Source organism: Salarias fasciatus, chromosome 13 (assembly GCF_902148845.1).
Source record: "Salarias fasciatus chromosome 13, fSalaFa1.1, whole genome shotgun sequence".
NCBI lineage: Eukaryota > Metazoa > Chordata > Actinopteri > Blenniiformes > Blenniidae > Salarias > Salarias fasciatus.
The window spans coordinates 6964672-6986511 of record NC_043757.1 but is presented as its reverse complement, the minus strand read 5'-3'; the positions used below and the strand labels follow the sequence as shown (position 1 = coordinate 6986511).

The window sequence follows — 21840 nt, the reverse complement described above, 5'->3', positions numbered from 1 at the left end:
TTCATTCTTGTGGACCCCTCCAGGAGCGAGACTTGGACCGGAAGCGTATGGAGGAGCTCCTGGAGGAGAACCTCGTGCTCGAGATGGCCCAGAAACAGAGCATGGACGAGTCTCTGCACCTTGGCTGGGAGCTGGAGCAGCTGTCCAAGACGCCGGAGCTGACAGAAGGTAAGACGAGAGGGTCTTCAGCCTCAGACAGCCGACACATGAAGCTCTGGTGGTCGTGTCCTGACCTGCCGTCTTCCTGTTAACCCTCTGCATGTGTCCACTGGGTTTTCTCTGCACTTAGTCAAGACCTGTAATTAATATTCGGTGGCTTCTGAAAGATAAGCTGCTTGTTTGGGCTGTAAAGGCTGTTAAGAGGTTTAGCCAGCCAGGGATCTGGATAAACACGTTGGGTGGGGGTTTGTTTGTTAAAATGGCACTTGAAAAGCTTTAAAACCTCTGAAGCAAAGCCGCACAGCTCCAGGAATCTATTTTTTCAGGGTTTATTCCAGCTCCACTCATCATGATTGACTCTTTGCAGTGATCTGTGTTTTAGTTTTTTTAAATTAATAGATTTAAACAGTTGAATCGTTTGCTAAAACATTGAAAATGCTCCAACTGTTGCTGTTGTTGACTCAGCCCCTCAGAAGTCTCTGGGCGAGGAGGTGAACGAGCTGACCTCGAGCCGCCTGTTGAAGCTGGAGAAAGACAACCAGGCGCTGCTGAAGACGGTGGAGGAGCTCCGAGGAGCCGCTAGTCAGGACGTGGTGGCAAAACTGGCCAAAGTCAATCAAGAAAACCAAAAACTAAACCAGAAGGTGAGCAAGGCAGTATGCGGTCAAGTACCTAATTGTCAGTTTAAAGGTTGAGTATAATTTGGTTTTGCACAGTTGTCATCTTCTCCACCTTTGGGGTGTTTGATTTCTGTGCTTATTGTGTCACAGTCTAGTTATATTATGGTTGAAAACTTTATAATTTTGTCTGTTTTAGGGCTCCTCGATCTGTAGCCCCTCATCAGCCCCCCTGCCACCGAGATCAGCATGTTATCCCATCACTCCCCTGTAATATATCACCCCACCACTTGCCTTTAGACCTTTTCTTACAATGACAGTGAGGAATGAAGGGAGGGAGAGGAGGAAGAGGGTATATAGAGGGGGTGGATAGGAGGATGAAAGCAGAGCTGTAAATCCAGGCAGCCCCACATTGCCTTTTCTCTCCCAGTGTGTGACACCCCAGCGCCCCTCGCTAAGAGAAGACTCTCAGCTATTTTCGGAAGCATAAGCCTCTCTCTTCGCCCTCTGAATGAAAAGCCATGAAACTGGGCTCATCTCTCACAAAGAGAAAATCCAGAGAGAGAATTTATTTCTGAGTGATTTGAGGTTTGGAGCCAAAAACACATTAAAATGTGAATGTAGCCTCTGAGAGACTCCAACCACAGAGATAGTCTCATTCTTTCTTTCTGTGTGTGTGTGTGTGTGAGAGAGTACATTGTACGTCTGCAGAGTTGTGACAGAATGAGGTGACATTTTCTTTTGTTTGTGTTTGGGATTATTAATTCCACCAGTTTCACCAGAGGGAGTTTTTTTTTCTGGCACATTCGTATATGATATTCAGCAGATTGTTCTTGTTTTAATGGGGAAAAACAACCTTTGACTTGGCAGGAGTTGGTAAACACTGAACCATCGTAATGTTTTATTATCTATTTTTTACAAATAGATTTTGTTTTAGTTTAAACTTTTAATTTTCATTCAAGAAAGGCAGCAGTTTTCGTTCAGCTGCTGCTCTTATAGCTTTGTAGAAGTACCTCATATGTGCTGCTCGTTCGATATCTACATGAAGTAGCCTGGTTATGTTTTTCTCTCAGAATTGAATCTTTTCATTTAATGCGGCACCACCAGGAATTTCTTTTGAAACGTGTTGGGAACCGTTCCGTTTCCATTCTCGGTATTAAAATTTAATGTTGTTTACAGTTGGAGCAGCTGGAGAGTGAAGTGACGGCGGAGAGGGAGTCGCTCCGCAGCGCTGAATCACTCAGTACCGACCTGATGAAGGAGAAAGCTTTACTGGAGAAGACTCTGGAAACTCTCCGAGAAAACTCAGAACGACAGGTACACACACTCTCACAAAGCTGCGAGGATGTAGCGCCAGCTTTTTCATGATTTTGTTGATATGAAGCCTTCACTTTAAGGACCATCAACAGAGGAAAGATCTGAAGATGTCTTCATGTTGTGTCGGGCGATGAAGATAATATATTTTTAAATTGTCTTTGAGTAGTTACCATGCACTCGATGAACCTGTTGGTGCTGTTATTCTTTGAACCCAGGCTGCAGTTTACCAGCAGGCACTTTACTCATTGTTTATTGGGTTGGCTGCCAGAAAGCATTGCTATGCTAAACTCAAACCTTCAAAAAGACTAAATGCCTCCGTGAGAAGGTTTGACCTCCTGACCGGAGAAAGTACCAGCAGTAATTGAGGTTCACACCACTGAGGAAAGACTTTGTTTAGTTGTGTTTTGTTTAGAACCTCTTAATTTGTCATAAATGGCTAAATGATCTTCAGAGTGTCTTTCCTCTTGAAGAAAATAAGAGAATATGTGAGTCCTGATGAACAACAATCTTTAAAAGACACTCAAACTTGTAGTAAAACACTGACACACAAAAATATTTTACGATTGCCAATGTTTTTTTTTGTTTTGATTATTTGATTTGATTTAAATCTGTCTTAAATCAAAATCCAATACTCTGAAATGATTTTCCATCATGTAATTTCGGACAGTCTAATAGCCTAAATATCAACAGGGATTTATGAATCAGGAGAATAAGAGTTCAAAGTGTGATTTAAGTGAAACGTTGGCCTTCTGACGCCTTCTGAAAACGCAGTTGTAAAAATACTAATGACGACAAGCAAAGTGTTTTCAATGACTCTGCTCCCTTCACTCTTGATGACTCCCTTCTGGAGGCTCCGACTACATGACACGACTAAGCCCTTTAATTTACTGCGTTTTCTTTACCGAGAGCGATCTTTATGCAATTGATTTCCATTTGGCTCCAAAACCTATTCACTGGAACTCCCACTAATGTTTTATTGACTACAGATTGTGGCACCTTGTAGCTCCGATTCAGGCACTCGCTGGTGTGTCTGCAGGGAATTTTATTTATAGCCTCTACAACCCAACGTGACACCTGTGATTAGTTTAACCATCTGATTTGTAAAAAGACGCCTTTGATGGGCGGCAGTGGTAGAAACCCAACACTCACAGATTATTGTGGGGGGAATCAATCCGTTTGGTTGTTAACTCAATGAGACATGGCTAATGCAACACAAAATAAGCAATGCACAGTATAATCTATTTTTGTGTTGTCCTCATGGGGTTTCCATGTGTCATTAAGACTGCAGGAAGAAAAAAAAAAACGAACGACCAATTAGTTTTAAGAAGACTTAATGAAAATCTTCCTCCTTTAACTCGCTCATCCATGAAACACCGATGTTTTCGTCTCACATTAAACTGGATTAAACCTCTGATTTTGGCTCTCCAGCTGAAAGGTCTGGAGCAGGAGAACAAGCACCTGGGTCAGACCGTGTCGTCCCTGCGCCAGCGCTGCCAGGTGGGCGCCGAAGCCCGGGTCAAAGACGTGGAGAAGGAAAACCGGGTTCTGCACGAGTCCATCTGCGAGACCACCGCCAAGCTCAACAAGATGGAGTTTGAAAGGAAGCAGCTGCGTGAGTGAATCATTATCTATTTTCCTGGTTTGTGGCTCTCACTGTGGACATTCACTGCTCTTAATGACTGATTACCTCAAACAAACCATATTAGTGGCACAATTTGACTTCCAACCCTATTTCTTATATATAGTGGATTAATGAGATTGGAGATGAAATTTCCAGGCAGGAAAAGAAGAGAAAGATTTCTGAGAAGATTCATGGATGCAGAAAAGGAGGAAAAGTTTAGCGTAACAGTAAAAGAAGCAGGAGATCCAGTTTAGCAACCCCTGTAGGGAGCAGCTGAGAAAATTAGGCTTGAATGCGGTTAAAAAAAGAAACTGGGTCACCTATAAAAGGTTGAATATTTTTATGAAGTGTGTATTTACTCGGGTGAGATTCACTGGTCGGCCACGAGAGCAGCCACTGGGTGTCATAATCGTACCTCATGAATTAGAAACCAGCTTTTCATCCATTTTCTAGGCAATATTGTCTGAATAGTACATTTTAGCAAAAAGGCAGTTCACATAAACTGATATTAGCAGCAACAGATGTGGGAAAACAAGCTGGAAAAGACCATATTTCTATTTAAAAATTATAAAAAAATGTGGTTGAAACTCAGTTTTTTCTGATTTGTACAACTTTTTATTTTGTATCTGAGCAAAAAAGAGAAGTGAACATGAGTGGCTCTTTCATGTGTTTTTTTTTTCTTTTTCTCATAGAGGAGCAAAAGGAATCTTTGTCTGTACATCTCGGTTTAATTAGAGTTGTTGACCTCAGTTTAACAAACGCTACGAGCTCAGCACACAATGTTACACTTTTGAAAAGGAATGACGAGCTTTTCTTCATAATCGCTCTATTTGTATTGCAGTTCAACGTTCCTAAAATAGAAAAGCAACACCATGAGGTACATTCAGCGTAGAAGAATGTCACAACAGCTATATTATTGCTGCTAAACATTAAAACTTCAATATTCAAAAACATTTCAAATGGAATTCACGTATATAGAGAACAAAGTTAGAAAATAGCTCAGCTAAAAAACATACACACTGAAAACTGTTTTTCCATGGGCACAAAATTTTGTGCACCTTGTTTTTCTTCTTCTTGATGGATGTGTTTTCTTTGTTTTGGCTGCAGGTAAGGAGCTGGAGGTGATGAAGGAGAAGGGAGAGCGAGCAGAGGAGCTGGAGATCCGCATGCAGAAGCTGGAACGGGAGAACGAGAGCCTGCAGAAGAAAGTCGCCAGTTTGGGAATCACTTGTGAAAAGGTGTGTCATCCTTTCTGTCCTGATATGTTGTCTTTCTTTGAAGCCTTGCTTATTTTGTTTCCTTCTCTGTACCGTGGCAGTATAGAAGGAATGTAACTCTCCAAATAATTGATGTAAATGTGTGCTCAGGTGTCGTCTTTGGAGAAGGAGAACTCTGACCTGGAGGCGGAGGGCCGTCGCCTGAAAAAGAAGCTGGACGCCCTGAAGAACATGGCGTTCCAGCTGGAGGCTCTGGAGAAGGAGAACTCCCAGCTGGAGCAGGAGAACCTGGAGCTCCGGCGCTCGGCCGAGAGCCTCCGGTCGGCCGGGGCGAAGGCCGCTCAGCTGGAGGCCGAGAACAGGGAGCTGGAGAGCGAGCGGAGCCAGATGAAGCGCAGCCTCGAACTGCTCAAAGCCTCCTCCAAGAAGACGGAGAGATTAGAGGTGAGAAAGAAATGCTGTTTCATGCATTCTGTAGTTTTTAACCAGCAACAATGATGATATAATTCCATCAGGGAGCAGCATGAATAGCATGTAGATTATTGTAATTGTGTAATCTGAACTTTTTTTTGTCCCAGGTGAGCTACCAGGGCCTCGACACTGAGAACCAGCGTCTGCAGAAGGCTTTGGAGAACAGCAGCAAGAAGATCCAGCAGCTGGAGGCGGAACTGCAGGAGGTGGAGACGGAGAATCAGAACCTGCAGCGAAACCTGGAGGAGCTCAAGATCTCCAGTAAAAGACTGGAGCAGCTGGAGCAGGAGGTAATGTTCAAGTCCACCTTTCACTGCACGTGTTCACTTCAGTCAGACTTCAGGAAATCCCATCACATTGTGTTTTCTCTGCCTGTTTCAGAACAAGTGTCTGGAGCAGGAAAGCTCCCAGCTGGAGAAAGACAAGAAGCTCCTGGAGAAGGAAAACAAGCGTCTGAGGCAGCAGGCTGAGATCCGTGACTCCAAACTGGACGACAGCAACCAGCGCATCGCCTCTCTGGAGAAGGAGAACCGCACCATGGGCAAGGAGATGATCTTCTTCAGGGACTCGTGCACGAGAGTCAAAGACCTGGAGAGAGAGAACAAGGAGTTGGTCAAACAAGGCAGCATTGATAAGAAGACCCTGATTACCCTCAGAGAGGTGAGCAGACTTATTAGATCCATCTGAACGGTCATCATCATGTTTTCTTCGATCTCTAACCCACTGATAGAGCATTGTTGCTGGTCAAGTTCAGAAATATGTAATTGTTTCTCTTTTTAGGAGCTGGTGAGTGAGAAGCTTCGTACGCAGCAGATGAATAACGACCTGGAGAAGCTGACCCACGAGCTGGAGAAGATCGGACTGAACAAGGAGCGGCTCCTGCATGACGAGAGTTCGGACGACAGGTACATTTAAACACACAGGAAACCTTATGTAGACTCCCACAGGCTGATCAAGATAATAATAATAATAATATAAAGCAACATCTTTTTAAATATATATGCAATAAAGTGGAATATTTTTCGAATGTTCTTGTGTGTCTTTGAGGTAAAAGGTTAAAAAATAGTAAAATGGTTTGGCTAAATTGAAGATACGCAAACTTTTTGTTGCTCCGTAACTGAGATGAGTGTGACACCTCTGATATGGAGATTTATCAAAGCTTGTCATGGCTTTCACTGGGATCCCTCGGGAAATACCATGTATTACATGTGAATCAGCCACTGATCATAGTATCTCACTGTGGAAATGCAGAGCGTAATAGACGCCTCCTCATCCTCACAGAATCATTAGAAGTGATCACTGCAACTGGGACACGAATCAGGTCTGTGGCCTATTTTAGAGTAGGTGCCGTGGTTTAAATTAATCTTTTGCTAAATATCCCTGCGGGAACATGTCTAAGCCACTATCCTCACATCTCCTTGCTTATTTGTCAAGAAGTCGGTTTGTCCTTTTCTCGACTGTGTTACATTCCTGCATTTCTGCAGTGTTGACTCACCAGACCTGCATCTTTAGGTTTAAGCTCCTGGAAACCAAACTGGAGTCGACTCTGAAATCATCTTTGGAGATTAAAGAGGAGAAAATCGCTGCACTGGAGGCCAGACTGCAGGAATCCTCCAACCTCAACCAGCAGCTTCGACAGGAGCTGAAGACGGTACGAAGGAAAATCACCAAGACCGTTATTCTAAAGGAAGTACTCAGAATCATGAATAAAAACACATTTTGAGATGACGTGTTAATCGACGTTTAGCTGTGAAACATAAAAGGAACACATGAAAACATCCTCTTGACCTCTCTGATGACAAAAACAACCTGACAGCTCATCCCAAAATCTCTCCTGCCATCAAAAAAACACTAGAAACACTGAGGGCTTCTCAAGGCCCCTGCATTATTTATCCAACCACTCTTCCACTTCTATCAGCAGTTTATCTATTCATGAGGCGGCAGGAGTCTGTGGAAGAGGTGGCGTTCAGGATGCCTGCCTCTCTTTAGGGAGCTCCCTGTGTTTTGAACTTACGAACACATCCGATCCAAAGCAGAAACATTGGCGGCAAAATCGTAGAACTTCTCTGGAGTTTTAGCTGTAAGGGTGTAGTAACCGACGGTGAGCCGGTGTTCTCCCTGTTCGACTGGATCCTGTCTGCAGGATCATCAAAGCGGATCCAGATTTTAAGATAAAATAAGTTCTGCAGTTACTTGACTTGTCCGTCTCTGTCAGGTGAAGAAAAACTACGAGGCGCTTCGTCAGAGAGAGGAGGAGGAGAGGATGGTGCAGAGCTCACCTCCTCGTGGGGCGGACGACCCTCACCCTGCCAGTAAATGGGAGAAGGAGAGCCATGAAGCCACCCGGGAACTGCTGAAAGTGAAAGACCGTCTCATTGAGGTGGAGAGAAACGTAAGTCACCTCAACCTGAGGGATTTGGAACATTTAATCTGTGAATGCTGAACAAACAAAGTGTGTTTTTGTGTGATATTCCTCTTGAATATGCACATTTGTTTTGTTTTGTTTTGTTTTGTTTTTCTCCCAGAATGCCACGTTGCAGGCTGAGAAGGTGGCCCTGAAGAGTCAGCTCAAACAACTGGAAACCCAAAGCTCCAACCTGCAGGCTCAGATCGTGGCCGTTCAGAGACAAACGGCCTCCTTACAGGAGAACAACACCACCCTGCAGACTCAGAACGCCAAGCTGCAGGTAAATCCAAACAGTCTGTGAGCAGGAGACGAATGAACTGCTTCATTACTGCTGCATTCAGCTTCTCATATATCCATGCAGCACAATGCGCTTTATCTCCGATGTACAAAGAAGAAAGAAGGTTGTCATTGTCCTTTTAGTCACTGGCTACGACCTCCCAGCCATTTAACATTACCTCATCTGAAAATTGAAATATTAGCTTTTTAGATTTTTTGTCGATAACTTGATGATAGAGGTGAAGCTCGGGAAAAGAGGCCTTTATAAAGCGATAGGATCTCCTCCACATGTTCCTTTTGCATCAATGAAATAAATTGGCAATCATTTAATTATACAACTTATATGCAGCATTCTTCTTGACTCTATTATTATGAATAGATTGTAAATACTTTTTACATATTTTATGCAGGTTTTACATTTACAAAGCTTCTTGATGAACAAGGTTTTCTGAAATGGAATAAAACATAAAATCATCTTAGTTTAACAAAATACATTAAAACTGATCAAAAATGTGAAAATTAAGATAAATGCTTTACAAATGACGCTAAAATACACTACACACATAGTTCCATGGCCTCTCTGTTGCCCTGCTGTGTTTGTACAGTTGCCCTGCCAGACTGCTTAGCTCCCTGCTGAGGATTTAGACTTGTCCTCCTTGTTTGGCAACAGTTCAAACCCTTCTTATGGGTGGCAGGATTTACAGTGACTGGACGGTGGCCGCTCGCTGTCTGTGTGACCGCCGCTGTATGTTTGCACACTGTGTGAAGTGGGTTATGTGCATGCGAGGACACACATGCAGACAGGTGTGCTGACGGTAAACAGAAGAAGCTGAAAGCACCTGGACACAAGGTTTGTGTCTGCCAACGAATAAACTTCATCTCTGTGGATGATGTGACAGGAAGAGACAGCTGTGACCATAAAAGAAACATAAAAAACAAACTGCCTGCTGGAGTTATTTACAAAGAGATTACTGCAGAGCATAGTAGTGGACGGATAGATGCACATCGCCCCCCGAAGGCCAGCAAGCTTCAGCTGATGTGTCTTCTGGTGCAGGTGGAGAACTCCACCCTGAGCTCGCAGAGTGCGGCGCTCATGGCCCAGAACGCCCAGCTGCAGAGCCAGCAGAGCAGCGTGGAGGGCGAGCGCGAGGGGGCGCTGAAGGACAAGGAGGAGCTGAGGTCCACCTACGAGCTGCTGCTCCGTGACCACGAGAAGCTGGCGGCGCTGCACGAGAGGCAGGCGGCCGAGTACGAGGCCCTGATCGGGAAGCACGGCGGCCTGAAGACCTCCCACAAGAGTCTGGAGCAGCAGCACCGGGACCTGGAGGACAAGTGAGGCGTCGCACTGAAACGTATTCACAGTTCAAGACCTGGTGCTCTCGGTTCATGGGGTATCACTGTGTTTTCACATGCAGGTATAAGCAGCTGCTGCAGAAGAAGGGTGACCTGGAGGAGCTGGAGAAAAACCTGAAGGAGCAGCAGGAGAAGATGGCGCTGGAGAACCAGACCCACGCTGCCACGGCCGATCAGTGCAAGCAGCTGAAAGAGGAAAACGACAGGTCAGGTCACCAACAACCACGTGGACTCTTTAATATTTTGCCGACTTTTGATGAGGATGATAGATTTATTCTAGTTTTATGGCATTTGAGTTGTTCAAAATTGTAATTATCCAAGATAGCTGTTTTTGATGGCAATGAGAAGTTCATGTTACAAATCCTGTCTGTGATTGGACATTCATTCATTCAGTAGTTCTAGAATCCACGCAAATGACTTGTTTATGATCAAAATGTTCCATTTCTCTGCTGTATTGTAATCGTAGATCACCTGAATGTTATAAACAGTAAAGTTCAAAAGTCATGATATGTACACATTCCAACCTGATCATTTAATGAAAAGATGTCTGATCTTTCTAAAAATGTGGAAGAGTTCCATAGTTTAGTATTGAGGAGTCTCTCTGCTGTCTCTGCAGACTGAACACGACATATCGTCAGCTTCTGAAGGACAACGAGAACCTCCAGCTGGACCACAAAAACATCAAGAGCCAGCTGAACAGTGCCAAGCTGGATCAGACCAAGCTGGAGGCCGAGTTCTCCAAACTAAAGGAGCAGTACCAGCAGCTGGACATCACCTCCACTAAACTCACCAACCAGTGCGAGGTCCGTGGAAATGTCACAGTTCTCCATTCAAACAGTCGCCCGACGCCTCCGACTGCTCCATTAACAAACATGAACGAGGCAGATCGTCTAGTGTCTCTCAGAGCAGCATTTTTTTAAACAATCACAACATGAGAACAAATGGAGATATGAAGGACAAAAATGATATGATATGAAGATATACATAATGATAGATTTTGTTCATAGTTTGGTAAATTTGCAACTATTATAGCAAAGGAATGTGTCTAAATGTTTAAGAAACCTCAAAACATCACAGATCAAATATTTGTTTTCTTAAACACTTTTTTTAGCAGCCTTGTTTCATTTTCTGTCCACATTTGCTCTCTAAATCTTTTTATTTGCTCTTCTTTCACCTCTTTTTAGTCTTCAGTCTCTTCTCTCCTCACCTCTCCCACTTTAGAAGCCGTCTGTCTTTGACTGATCTTTTTAATGCAGCGAAATCTTGACAAGCCAGCGCTGTTTAGGCTGCTTTAACCCTTTAATTTGCTCTATCTGCTCCTAATCCCAGGACTTTGAGCACTTCTTTGATATCTGTGTGTGTGTGTTAGCTGTTGAGCCAGCTGAAAGGAAACCTGGAGGAGGAGAACCGTCACCTGCTGGACCAGATCCAGACCCTGATGCTGCAGAACCGGACCCTGCTGGAGCAGACCATGGAGAGCAAGGACCTATTCCACGTCGAACAAAGACAATACATGTAAACCCTTGATCAGATTTATTCACATTACTTATATGCTTTAAGTATTTCCACGCAAATACGTTTGAACTTTTTGTTGCTTAGCTGCATTTATTCTTTTCTTAACCCTTCAGAGACAAGCTGAATGAGCTGAGGAGACAGAAGGAGAAGCTGGAGGAGAAGATTATGGATCAGTATAAGTTCTACGACCCTTCACCTCCACGCAGGTTTGGAAAACAAAAAAACTTTATTTTGATTAAAATGACGATCAACAGTAACACAGGCCTCTGGAAAGAAGACATGAAATATTTATGGTGTGCAGAGCGTTAAACAGCTGCACGCTGCAAGATCTCTTCTTCAAGTTTCATCCCAGGGACCATTTACAAACTGAAACGAAGCCTTTAAGTAAACAGATGTGAAGCCTGAAAGATATGTAGCTTTTCACATTTTTTTGTATCTGTCTTAAATCCTGATGCCTGTTTTTTTTTTTTTTCTAGGCGTGGCAACTGGATCACATTGAAGATGAAGAAGCTGATCAAGCCAAAGAGCCGAGAGAGGATGCGGTCTCTCACGCTGACGCCGTCTCGCTCGGAGTCTGGCGACGGCTTCCTGGCGTTTCCAGTGGACAGCCAGGACAGCTCCTCGGTGGGCTCCGGCTCCAACTCTCTAGACGACGCTCTGTCGCACAAGAGGAGCAGCAGTGAGTACAAAACCAGCAAGAGTGAAAGCCGCAGCTGATACTGACACACCTCTTGCCTCCAGAAGGTCCGAAACACACCGCTTCGTGTGTGTGTGTGTGTGTGTGTGTGTGTGTGTGAATGTGTGGGGTGATGTGGCTGAGTGGCTGAAAGGGTCGTCTTCCTGCCCTAACTGCTCTTTATCTCTTCTCTCTGCGAAGGGAGGAGAGGGCAGCACTCCAATGCCCCTGTGCAGGGCTCCTCCAATGGTATGCCGTGGACGGGGTGGGAGGGCGGGGTTTATGAACCGACCGTGGCGTCTCTCAGGGCATGTTTTCGTGAGTCCATTGTCGGTGTCACTCGGCTGTGGTAGAAGTCGTGGCGGAGCTGCACAGCATCACGAGGTCGACTCTCCACCGCAGGCCTGGTGGGAAAACAACTCAAATCTCATGAAAATTAATTTTTAAAAAATCATTTCTTAAATGTCTATATTTTGTAGAATATTTCAAAACTCAAACTGAAAACTTTCATACAATTAAAAACTTTTTTTGTAATAATTATGGCATCTGGTTGTAGAAAATGCTAGTAAAAAAAAAATTCCTGATTATATCTACATTTGATTTTCATCACTTCATCATGAAAAGTTTGTATAATTATATCAGAATGTTAGTTTTACTTAATTTATGAAGAAAAAACACTTTTCTGTGTATCCTAATTTCTTTTAGATCAGCCTATATCTGCATTACTTGCAATGTTATTTATTACATTTTCTTATTTTATAATAAGATTGAATTTAAAAGACCATGTCTGATCTATTTACTTAAAGTGTACCTTTATATTACTAACCCTAAAAAAATGGTGTTAAAAATGCTTATGGTAAAGTTAGTCCTGGGTCTGTGTTTCTCATGAAGCTCATTGGCTCTCAGGAAGTGGACTTGTTAACCTGCTGATCTGTGCAGCTCACCTGTAAATACAGAAGAAATGCCCTCTATCATAGCATCGCTGCTATTAAAAGGTGCAATGACTCATTTTCACGTTGAACACCAGCAGTCGCACTAGTTGTAGGGAATTTTTTTCCTCGTATTTATATCAGCTTTAGTTTAGCTTTAGTTTGTTTCAAGAAAAAAAAACGTACAGAAATCTTTTCATAACTTTATATGTATCCAATTGTACAATAGGAAGAAAACGTAGCTGTCAACAATGATATATAAGGATCAATTCTTCATGTGCTTTACAGAGAATAGGTTGTGAAGTTTACCCTGATGCTTTAAACTTTCCCCTTCTTCGCTCTCCTGATTGCACCCTTTAATGCTCCCCGTCGTCTCCTCCTCATCTAGTTGTTGTGACTGTGTGTCATCGTGTCCATTGTGCAACGCTTCCAGATCCGTCCGTGACATAGCATCAGAACCGTGAACACTGGGATGTTTGAGTGACAGTTCCTGGCTGTGTGGTGGGAGAATGTGTGGAGATGCGTCTCTGTCCTCGTATAACGTCGTGCGTCTTTGTGTGTCAAAGTCTGCCCTTACTCAGATTTAAAAGTAAAGTCAATTGGAGGCTCTGTAGTCCATTCCGATCGGGTTTGAGTCTTCTTTTTTTTTTTTTTTTTTTTTTTTTTTTAATCCATAGATTTATTGTACGGAACAGGCTTTGCACTGATTTGAACTCCAGCCCCTGTGTTGCATTGACTGTGGTCTCGTTGAGTGTCCACGGGCTCAGCTGTCTCTGCATCTCTCCCCCGGCTTTGTCTGTGACAACGTTAACCACATCCCTCTGTTCTACCCTTCTTTTTCCCCCCCCACCCTCTTGGTTTTTCTTTCCCTCCGCCTCTCTTGGGCTGGCTCTGCCGCCCTCTCTCCCCTCCTGTCCGCCTGTCTTTGGCTGCGCTCTGCCAGCTATTAAAAGGTTGCCTTTCATGAGGAACAGATCCAAGGACAAAGACAAAGACAAGGCCATCTACCGGCGCTCCATGTGTAAGACCTCTGCTAGCCGCCACGATAGCCTTCCTCCGCCTCTTCTCCCCTCTTACTCGTCACGCTAGGAGAAACAAAAAAAAGGAGCGGCCACTGATGACGAGGGGGCTGCAGTGTGGGGTGGTGACGGCGCGGCCCCTCAGCTTTCAAACACAGATGCTGCAATCAGGATTGTGCACAGAGAGCTCGAAAGTGTGCTGAGATGTCGACTCAGTCATCCAGCTTTAAAATTGTCACCACACCCCTGCTGCTGCGTCTGGTCACGTCAGTGGCTTGTCCTTATCATTTTGTCCTAGCAATCGATCCCCCCCCCCCCTCCGTCACCATATCCAGCCGCCTTCACAGTCCCCTGTAGAGTAACTTCTCTAAGCTTTCTTTTCCTTTTTATACCTCGTAGCGTCACTTAGTTCTCACAGCTTGCAGATGAATGAATAACACATCATCACTAACTGTAACTCAAAGCCAAGACGTACAAGTTTCAAAACAAATACGACGGGAGGAATTTCCTTTCTCTGTTCATGTGTCTCTTGAAGTGTCGCACAGTTTGAGTTTCATCTTCCACCAACCAAAGCCTGTCTTTTGGTCGCCGTGGGAATTGAGAGCTTTACCGGGCAGCTTTGTCGTGTGCTCTGTGGTTTAATTTTGTTTATGTAAACCGAATGAAAGGCTCTGAATGAGAGTGTGTGTGTGTGTGAGAGAGGGTGTGTCAGAGGGAGATGTTGGGTTTGCCTTTCATGCGACTGTGATTGCTCTTGCTCCCATCTTTGATTACAGCATGACCAAAACAAAAAAAAAAAGCACCGACCGCCTGATCGACACGCACCATGAAGGAGCTGAAATGGAGCCTTTGTTTTCCCTCTCTCTCTCTCTCTCTCTCTCTCTCTCTCTCTATCTGTCTCTCTCTCTGTCAGCGTGCTGCATTTCAGATCTTATTTTGCTGACATGGACTTTCTCGCTGCAGTGTGTGGTGTGCATTTTGCTCGCTGCTGCCCGGAGCAGCTCTGCATGACTTCATGCTTCTGTATCTTCGTACTTTAAATGCAGTGCATGAGGAGGGTCAGGGGTCTCCAGAAGCATCTGGATAAAACAAGCCTCAGTGAACCAGGGGGATGAACCATCCAGTTGCCATCTTTATGCACTTTGTTTTAATTTTTTTGTGCACTATACACATGCATGTTTCCAAGCTGCACAAAATCTCCTCCCAAAAAAAACAGCTTTTGATACATTCAGTCTTACAATGCCATCATCCAGAGAACTTCTTTAAATACACTATGACATTCTTTTCAGTTGAACTGTTTTGAGCTAAATGGGGATGCAAAATGGCACCAGGAAAAACAAGTTGAGGATTTCACTTCTTGTTCTAATTTCCTTCCTTCGGTCCGTCCTCTCAGCCATGAACGACCTGCTGCAGTCCATGGCGGTGGCGGGTGGCCCCGGGGCTCAGTGGGCGGGCAGCACCGAGAACCTGGACGGGCCTGAAGCCGGAGACGGCGCCGGGACGGGCAGCAGCAGGCGCAGTGGACAGCGCATGAAGGAACTGGCCCTTTCCACCAACGCCATCGATTGCGCCGCCCTCACCTTGCCCTCTGCGGGACACAGCAGAGCCAAGCACCGGCTTCAGGCCAAAGGTCAGGAAGCCGCTTTCATTGTTCTCTGAGAACAGATTTCAACAAGTTTAGGGTCTGATTTGCTCAGTTAAATTGTCACTTTCTTTATTTTAACAGAAATTGCCTCCTGCGAGGATGTTGCTGGTTCTTCAGATGATCCTAAAAGTCAAGGTAAGTCTTGAGAAGCTCCGGATTTGAAGTTTAGATGTGTGTCAAAATAAAAAGAGAAGCGTTGGACTGTCTGGAATCCAAAGGCACCGCCATCATGTCGGGAATGAAAGACAGACAGAGCAGACCCCCCAAAAAAAAGCAGGTCATGGTCTTAACAGTCCCACTGATAATCTTTGGGCTGCCTTCCTGCTCTTTGATTAAGCCTGATCTACAATTGGTGAAACACTTTTAGTTGACGGCACAAGACAGGCGGAGTGCGATCAGCCACCACTGAAAGCAGGATTGAGTCTAATTCGGGGGTTAGGACGTTATCCAGGGCAGTTAATCTGCAGCCAGGCGCCTCTTCATCAGTTCCGCACTGCTCTAATGAAGATGACCCAGTTGTTAAAAAGCCAACCAAACTACTGACACATATTCCTCACACGAGGTCCACACTCTGCAGCAGCGAGTTTAATTTCTGAAAATCGCACTTTGTTCAGAAAACAACCTCCTTTCTGTTTTGCATTTCTGAAACTGTTGGAGAATTTTTCCAAATTGTAATATTGCTTTTTGTTGTAGCTGGTATTTCATGGTACTAATTTATCTCCATCATTTACCCCGTGATCATTCCCCCGTGATTCATCATCTGTTTATCAGCAATTAATGTACATATGTACACTTGTATTAAGTGTCTTCAAAATATATCCTAGACCCCCTTCTGAAGTTGCTTGAAATAAGTGATCAGCTTACATTTCGTTGTCAACAATATCACTCCTGTGCAACAAGAGCCCACTGATTCATTTGTGCATGGCTGTTAAGTTCCCAGAATGCACTGTACATTATGATCCACTACTGTGAGGATCAATTCCCAGTTAATGCTTTTAGTGTCGGCAGTCCCACAGACCCAACGTTACTCTTAATGTCTCAGCTGCTTGGTCTTTACATAGAGGTTTTGGTTGTTATTGTAATGCATTGATTTTCTTTCAGCTCTTTCCTTTGTGTTTCTAAGTTATGTTGAATTTGTTTTGCATTGTGAGCAGCAGTGACGAGCGCTGTGATGTCCCCTCGGACGTGTCTCCATCTGCATGTGTCACATTCTGTGTGTATGTGTGTCTTATCAGGCAGTGCTCTGGCTTTGTGTCGTCCTGCCGAGCAGAGCACTATGTGCAGAGTGCCCTGTAGCATCTGTAGTAAGTGACCATTACTCCGCACCGAAGATCACTCTGGGCCACGAATGGCTGGTTTTCCCAGACGTTGATATCCTCTCTCATACTGATTGGTAGTGTTTAGTTTCTGATTTGGTGTGACCCATGAATGGATCCAACACGGGACAGAGCTAGATAACCCCGTCAGCACTCCTCTCTTGTCTTTTGTCTTCGCTGTGGAGGCCTCCCGTCTCTTTTCCCATCACCCAACTGTCTGGCTTCTAAAGACATCCACCACTTTTCTCTAAAGTGCACCTCTCTTTATGTTCCTGTCCTCTCTGTCCGTACTTCCTTTGTTTGTTGAACGGGCATATTGTGGCTGCAGCCTGGCACCGTGCCGCCCTCTCTGTCCGTCAGCATGGCGCGTGCCATCTGCTGCCCCAGCGGGAGATGTGCTGTCAGACCGTTAGCGTGTGCCTTCGTGGACTCCTCGTCTTGGTACATGTTGTGTACAAACCCTAACTGTATGTATGTGTGTGTGTGTGTGTGTGTGTATGCGTATATTCCCTCTTGTCCCCCTACCCAGCCTCCAGACCCTCCAGTCTCCATAGCAACAGGACAACCAGTAGCAATAGTAACAATAACTCCCACCTAACGTCCCCTCTGGAGGGCAAAGGTACGCGCCTCCTTTCTGTCCACTAACTTCTCCTGTCCTCCTTCCTCTTCTACTGCATTTATCTGTTTATTTATTTATTTGAATGCCTTCATTCAGAACAACCTCGTCATAGGCTCTTTTTCTTTAGAAATTTCTTTCCCCATTTTGCTTTGCAAAAAGAAAAAGAAAGCAGATGATAAACAGAACACAGCAAGTTTTGACATTTCTGTTATGAAGTTCCTCAATGAGTTAGAGACTCATTTATGACTGTGTTCAATATTTTTTACCAGATGAGAACTCGGAAATCCTGAAAGAACCTCGTTTAAAGTATTCTCAACAGCAGAAATTCCTCTTTTGTGCACAACAGCTAGGATCAGCTGTGAGGCCATGACGTTTCAGACATCTGTTACTTCCTGCATTTCTATATTCAAAATACCTAAATTTGTTTTGACTCAATCAGCAGGAGTTGAACATGTACAGATCATGTAAATGGACAGAAATCATCACGCCTGATCACTGCATCCTTCTCCGCTCGCAGGCACGTTGAATGGCAGCCTCAGCCGGCCTCACAGCGAAAGCAGCGGCGAGTTCAGCCTGAGTTTGGACCAGGAGATGTGGTCCAGCAGCGGCAGCAGCCCCGTCCAGCAGCCCACATCCTCAAGATCCTCCCACCAGAGTCCCCTGCAGCTGCGCAGGTCCCTGGACCCGTCCAGCGCCATGGGCAGCCCGGCACCGACCCAGATCAGGAAGACGGGCTCGCCGGGCAGCGAGGTGCTCTCCCTGCAGCAGTTCCTGGACGAGGGCATCGACCCGGCAGAGGTGACTTACTCAAAAAAAAAGTTTTTTCCCCTTCAGATGGTCCGTTTTGACTCAGACTGCAGTTATATAATCTTTTTAAGTAAAGATTGACAGATTTTTGTTGAATGTGTGTGTTTTGTAGTCTGGAAGTCAGGAGAACCTGACTGTAGACTCGCCCCGCCTCCCCGCCGCCTCTGAGCATCCTCAGAAAGAACGCACAAAGGGACGCGGCATATTACGCTCGTCCAGCGGCAGAGCGGCGCCGGTCGGCGCCGACCGGCCGCCGAGATCCTCGGGACAGCCGGGCCGGCCCACCCTGCGCAAGGCCGAGAGCACCCGCGTCAAAGGCTCCGCCCCCATCCGCTCCAGCCTGTCCTCGCAGGGCAAAGCCACGTCCGTGTCCGAGCGGCTGGACTCCGCCTCCTCCACACTGCCGCGGGCCAGCAGCGTCATCTCCACCGCCGAGGGAACCACGCGCCGCACCAGCATCCACGACCTGCTGTCCAAGGACAACCGACAGCCCGTTTCCGTTGACGGCGCCCCCGCCGTCGCTGCCGCCAAGGCTGGAGTCCGCTCCCAGCCCACACCCAGTGAGTACCTCGCCAACCTAAAGGGACCCCTTTCCACCTCCTCCACCACCACCGCCGCCCCACTGCCCAAGTCACTCAGCTTACCTTGCCATAGCTTGGAGGACCCCGACCTTTCCACCCTCGAGTCTTTCCTTGGCCCCTCTTTCACCGTCGAGTCGGTGTTTATGGACTCCATCTTTAGCGAGTCAGCAGGCAAAAACCTCCCCTTCCTGTCCTTAAACCCCACCCTGGTCAGCAACATCAGCGGTCCTCCTGTCTCCAGTAAGACCCACCCCCCCTCCACGGGGCAGAACCACATGTCCGCCCAGAGCCAGGGCGCTCTCAGCCAGTCGAACGGCCAGAAGAGGTCCGGCTCAGACGGCATGAACGGCGAGGCCGTCGAGCCCAGTGCGAACAGTTCGGAGCCGCCGCTGAGCCCAGAGGACAACCAGTCCCTGTGGTACGAGTACGGCTGTGTGTGAGGGACCGGGAGGTTTCTGACTTGCTGATTTCAATACTAAACCTGGGGAGACTGGCACCGTCTGCATGTATTTATCAAAACTCCGTGTGGTGTTTCGGTTCCTTCTTTTGTTTTCCCATGGTGCAATTCGGTGACTTTTTTGGTTTCTTTTTCCTTTAAGAACTGATCCTCCGTCCAATCGCTTTCCCAGTATTCTTTTTTCATTCGTTTCTCTTGCTAACCCGATACAGTTATCTGCCGTGGTCTGTCCATACATCAGACACAGTGATGTTTCTGGGTTACTCTGCAGAGGGATCTTATTAAAGGCTGCATTTCATGCAGGAGCAGAACTCACTGAGTCACAGCCGTCGATGAAAAGCAGCATTTTTAATGTCAAAATTAGTAATAATAAGTATTGTGACACTTTAACAGTTTAGTCACATCAAAATCTCTCAGTGCGTCAGATAATGGATTCAATCCTGCTCTTTGTTTTCATGTTTCCACTGTTTTTTTTTTTTAACTGACTTTATCCACTTAACAGCTTTGTTGTGTTCCAGTCTGACCTGAAACGCCTCATTTTGATTGCAGTGATCAAAATGGTTCTTGTGTATCTTGTTTCTTTTGATGGTGTGTGTTGTGTTTTGTTTTGTACATTTCATGTTTTTTTCCCCTGTATTTTCTTTTATTTCAAATGGAGCGTTTGCTTGTTGAGTGGTGGGTTATTAACGCATCTAAACTGACCTTCTGAGCTGGTGAGAAAAAGACGAAGCTTCATTCTCAAAATAACCAGAGAAAAGTGTTTTCTGTTGTTTTTGGGTAAGTGAAAGTAGATGAGCGAGTGGGAAGATGGCCGCTGATGCATTTAGGCCGTTTTTGGAGGTGGTGGTGATGGAGTGAGTATTAATTTGTACGTTAACGACAGATGGAGACTGTTTTGTGAGTGAAGCTTGTATCATTACTGTTGCAGAGGCATCTTAGGGCCTCACCAAAGAAAAAATACAGTGTTGAGTTGACGAAATTCGGAAGCTTGAAATTTAATTGGCAAAGTTCATATTTTATAACTGAATTTTGGGAGAACAGAGAAGAAGTTTCATAATTATTTATTCACAAAATTTGTGTTCCCATGTTGAATTTTATTCGCAACATTTCCAGTTTGTTCCCAACATTTTGACTTCCGCCTGTATTATTTCATTGTTGTCGCGTTAAATTCTGTTGTCTCTTTACTTCCACTGACGTGCCACAGCCTGACAATGGTTAATTTGTATTATAAAGCGATAAGATCTTGTACAGACCATCATAATCAATAAGTTATAATCAGAGACGAGCACTACCTATTGTGCCAATACTAGTAGAAGCGTTTGCATAGAGGTATTAATTTATTTTTTTGCTTTTGGACTCGGCAGCTGCTGTTTGAAAGTTGACTCGGCGTATTTATCTCGGCCCCGCAGGCTGAAATAAAACTGTTGTTTCCGTCGTCGCGCTGCAGATGTAACCCAAACGTTGCCTTTGTCCTACAGATGTGGAGGGCAGAAAGTCTAAAAGCAGGAGCGGGGAGCCGCAGCAAAACTGCTGAGCCCTGCTCCCCCATCCTCGTCTGTCTGCTACCATGCTGTGTGCGCGTGGTGAGTGAGCTCTGCTGGAGCAGGGGGAAGTCAGGGGGGGGGGGGGGGGGGGCTGAGTCTCGTCTCCATGGGAACCTGAAACGTGGTGTAACAGATGTCGTCCATCCTGCCGTGCACTCGCCTCCCCTGCTTCTTTAAGCTGTGACCCAAAAGGTTCCCAGCCGCCTCCCGTCCTCACTGTCCTGCCCCCCCCCCCCCCCCCCCCCCCCCCCCCCTTCACTGTCTCTGTGGCTCACAGACCCTGATCGGACCACCGCTCTGCATGGCATATGGGCCGTTTCACCGTGTTGCTCTGGGTGGATGAACGCTTTAGGTTTTGTTTTTTTGTTTTGCTGTTTGTTTGTTTTTTTTTTTTAATCCAAATCCCTGAAGAGGAGCCCCTCATTGTGACGACCCCTGTACTGATCCTAATGGTGGCTGATGTGGCGATATCGGTCCTCAGCTGTTTCCAGGCTGCTGCTCATTGCTGCATGGCGTTGCTTGGTGTAGCGCTGACTCGTCTCCTTCATGCATGTAGACCCAGGCTGGCTGCTTCCCTCCGCTTTCCTTTTTACATCGGTGTTTCCTGCTGGTATCATTTCTGACTTGTAACTTTCTTCTTTCTCTCCTTTTATCGTCTCTTTCCTCTCTGTTTTTCTGGATTCTTCTGACTTTCCACTCTCCTTTGCTTGCTGGGGACACAGAGAGAAAGGTGGCCTTGGAGCTGTGTGTCTGAAGCCTGGTAGAGTTGCTCTACTGAGACCGTCAACAGTGAGAAACGATTGTATATCCCATGTATTTCTACCCCTTCTCTATTTTTTTTTTTTTTCTTTTTGTGAAACCCCGGACACTTCAGTAGAGAAACGTGGCTTCCTTCTCTGTTTTGTTTTTCTTCCTTGAATCAAGGAAACAAAATGAAAAATGTTGTAGTGAGTTTTTTTTTTCTTTCGATTAAGACTGCTGTGGCAGAACACACTGCCATGTTTCCTCCTTCATTGTGGTGGACAGATGTGCACTAGTCTCTACCGACTGAAGATTCAAGTGCCAATGTTCACACAACAGCCGGAAAGGGCAATCTTAAAGCAGACTGACTCTGCTCTGGATCTTCTGCGCATCTTTCAAGTCAGACAGACCCTCCTCCTCCTCCTCCTCCTCCTGCTTAGCGTCATCAACAGTGAGCCAAAACGCACAAGCAGAGACGCCATGGAAGCATGTCCGCTCACAGCATCCCCGGCATCAGACTGAAGAATCACACTTTGCATGGAGCAATCAATCA

General features: G+C 45.6%; 1 protein-coding gene across 5 annotated transcripts in view; it reads left to right on the top strand.

Moving 5' to 3' along the window:
• Positions 1 to 20499, top strand: part of ccdc88ab (coiled-coil domain containing 88Ab) — a 68882-nt gene extending 48383 nt beyond the window's left edge. The window contains exons 13-38 of one of the 5 annotated variants that reach the window (XM_030106789.1): positions 24 to 168; positions 625 to 803; positions 1956 to 2093; positions 3522 to 3705; positions 4822 to 4952; positions 5082 to 5375; positions 5510 to 5692; positions 5784 to 6062; positions 6183 to 6307; positions 6915 to 7053; positions 7618 to 7794; positions 7928 to 8089; positions 9140 to 9417; positions 9501 to 9644; positions 10055 to 10241; positions 10808 to 10953; positions 11067 to 11159; positions 11430 to 11632; positions 11831 to 11878; positions 13502 to 13579; positions 14971 to 15207; positions 15304 to 15357; positions 16458 to 16526; positions 17068 to 17157; positions 17675 to 17955; positions 18077 to 20499. In XM_030106789.1, the coding sequence (XP_029962649.1) occupies positions 24 to 168; positions 625 to 803; positions 1956 to 2093; positions 3522 to 3705; positions 4822 to 4952; positions 5082 to 5375; positions 5510 to 5692; positions 5784 to 6062; positions 6183 to 6307; positions 6915 to 7053; positions 7618 to 7794; positions 7928 to 8089; positions 9140 to 9417; positions 9501 to 9644; positions 10055 to 10241; positions 10808 to 10953; positions 11067 to 11159; positions 11430 to 11632; positions 11831 to 11878; positions 13502 to 13579; positions 14971 to 15207; positions 15304 to 15357; positions 16458 to 16526; positions 17068 to 17157; positions 17675 to 17955; positions 18077 to 18985 (4953 nt within the window). In that variant the 3' untranslated portion in view covers positions 18986 to 20499. The remainder of the gene's footprint in view (positions 1 to 23; positions 169 to 624; positions 804 to 1955; positions 2094 to 3521; positions 3706 to 4821; positions 4953 to 5081; positions 5376 to 5509; positions 5693 to 5783; positions 6063 to 6182; positions 6308 to 6914; positions 7054 to 7617; positions 7795 to 7927; positions 8090 to 9139; positions 9418 to 9500; positions 9645 to 10054; positions 10242 to 10807; positions 10954 to 11066; positions 11160 to 11429; positions 11633 to 11830; positions 11879 to 13501; positions 13580 to 14970; positions 15208 to 15303; positions 15358 to 16457; positions 16527 to 17067; positions 17158 to 17674; positions 17956 to 18076) is intronic. The other 4 variants (XM_030106790.1, XM_030106791.1, XM_030106792.1 and 1 more) reach the window with 4 other exon arrangements.
• Positions 20500 to 21840: the final 1341 nt, after the last annotated feature.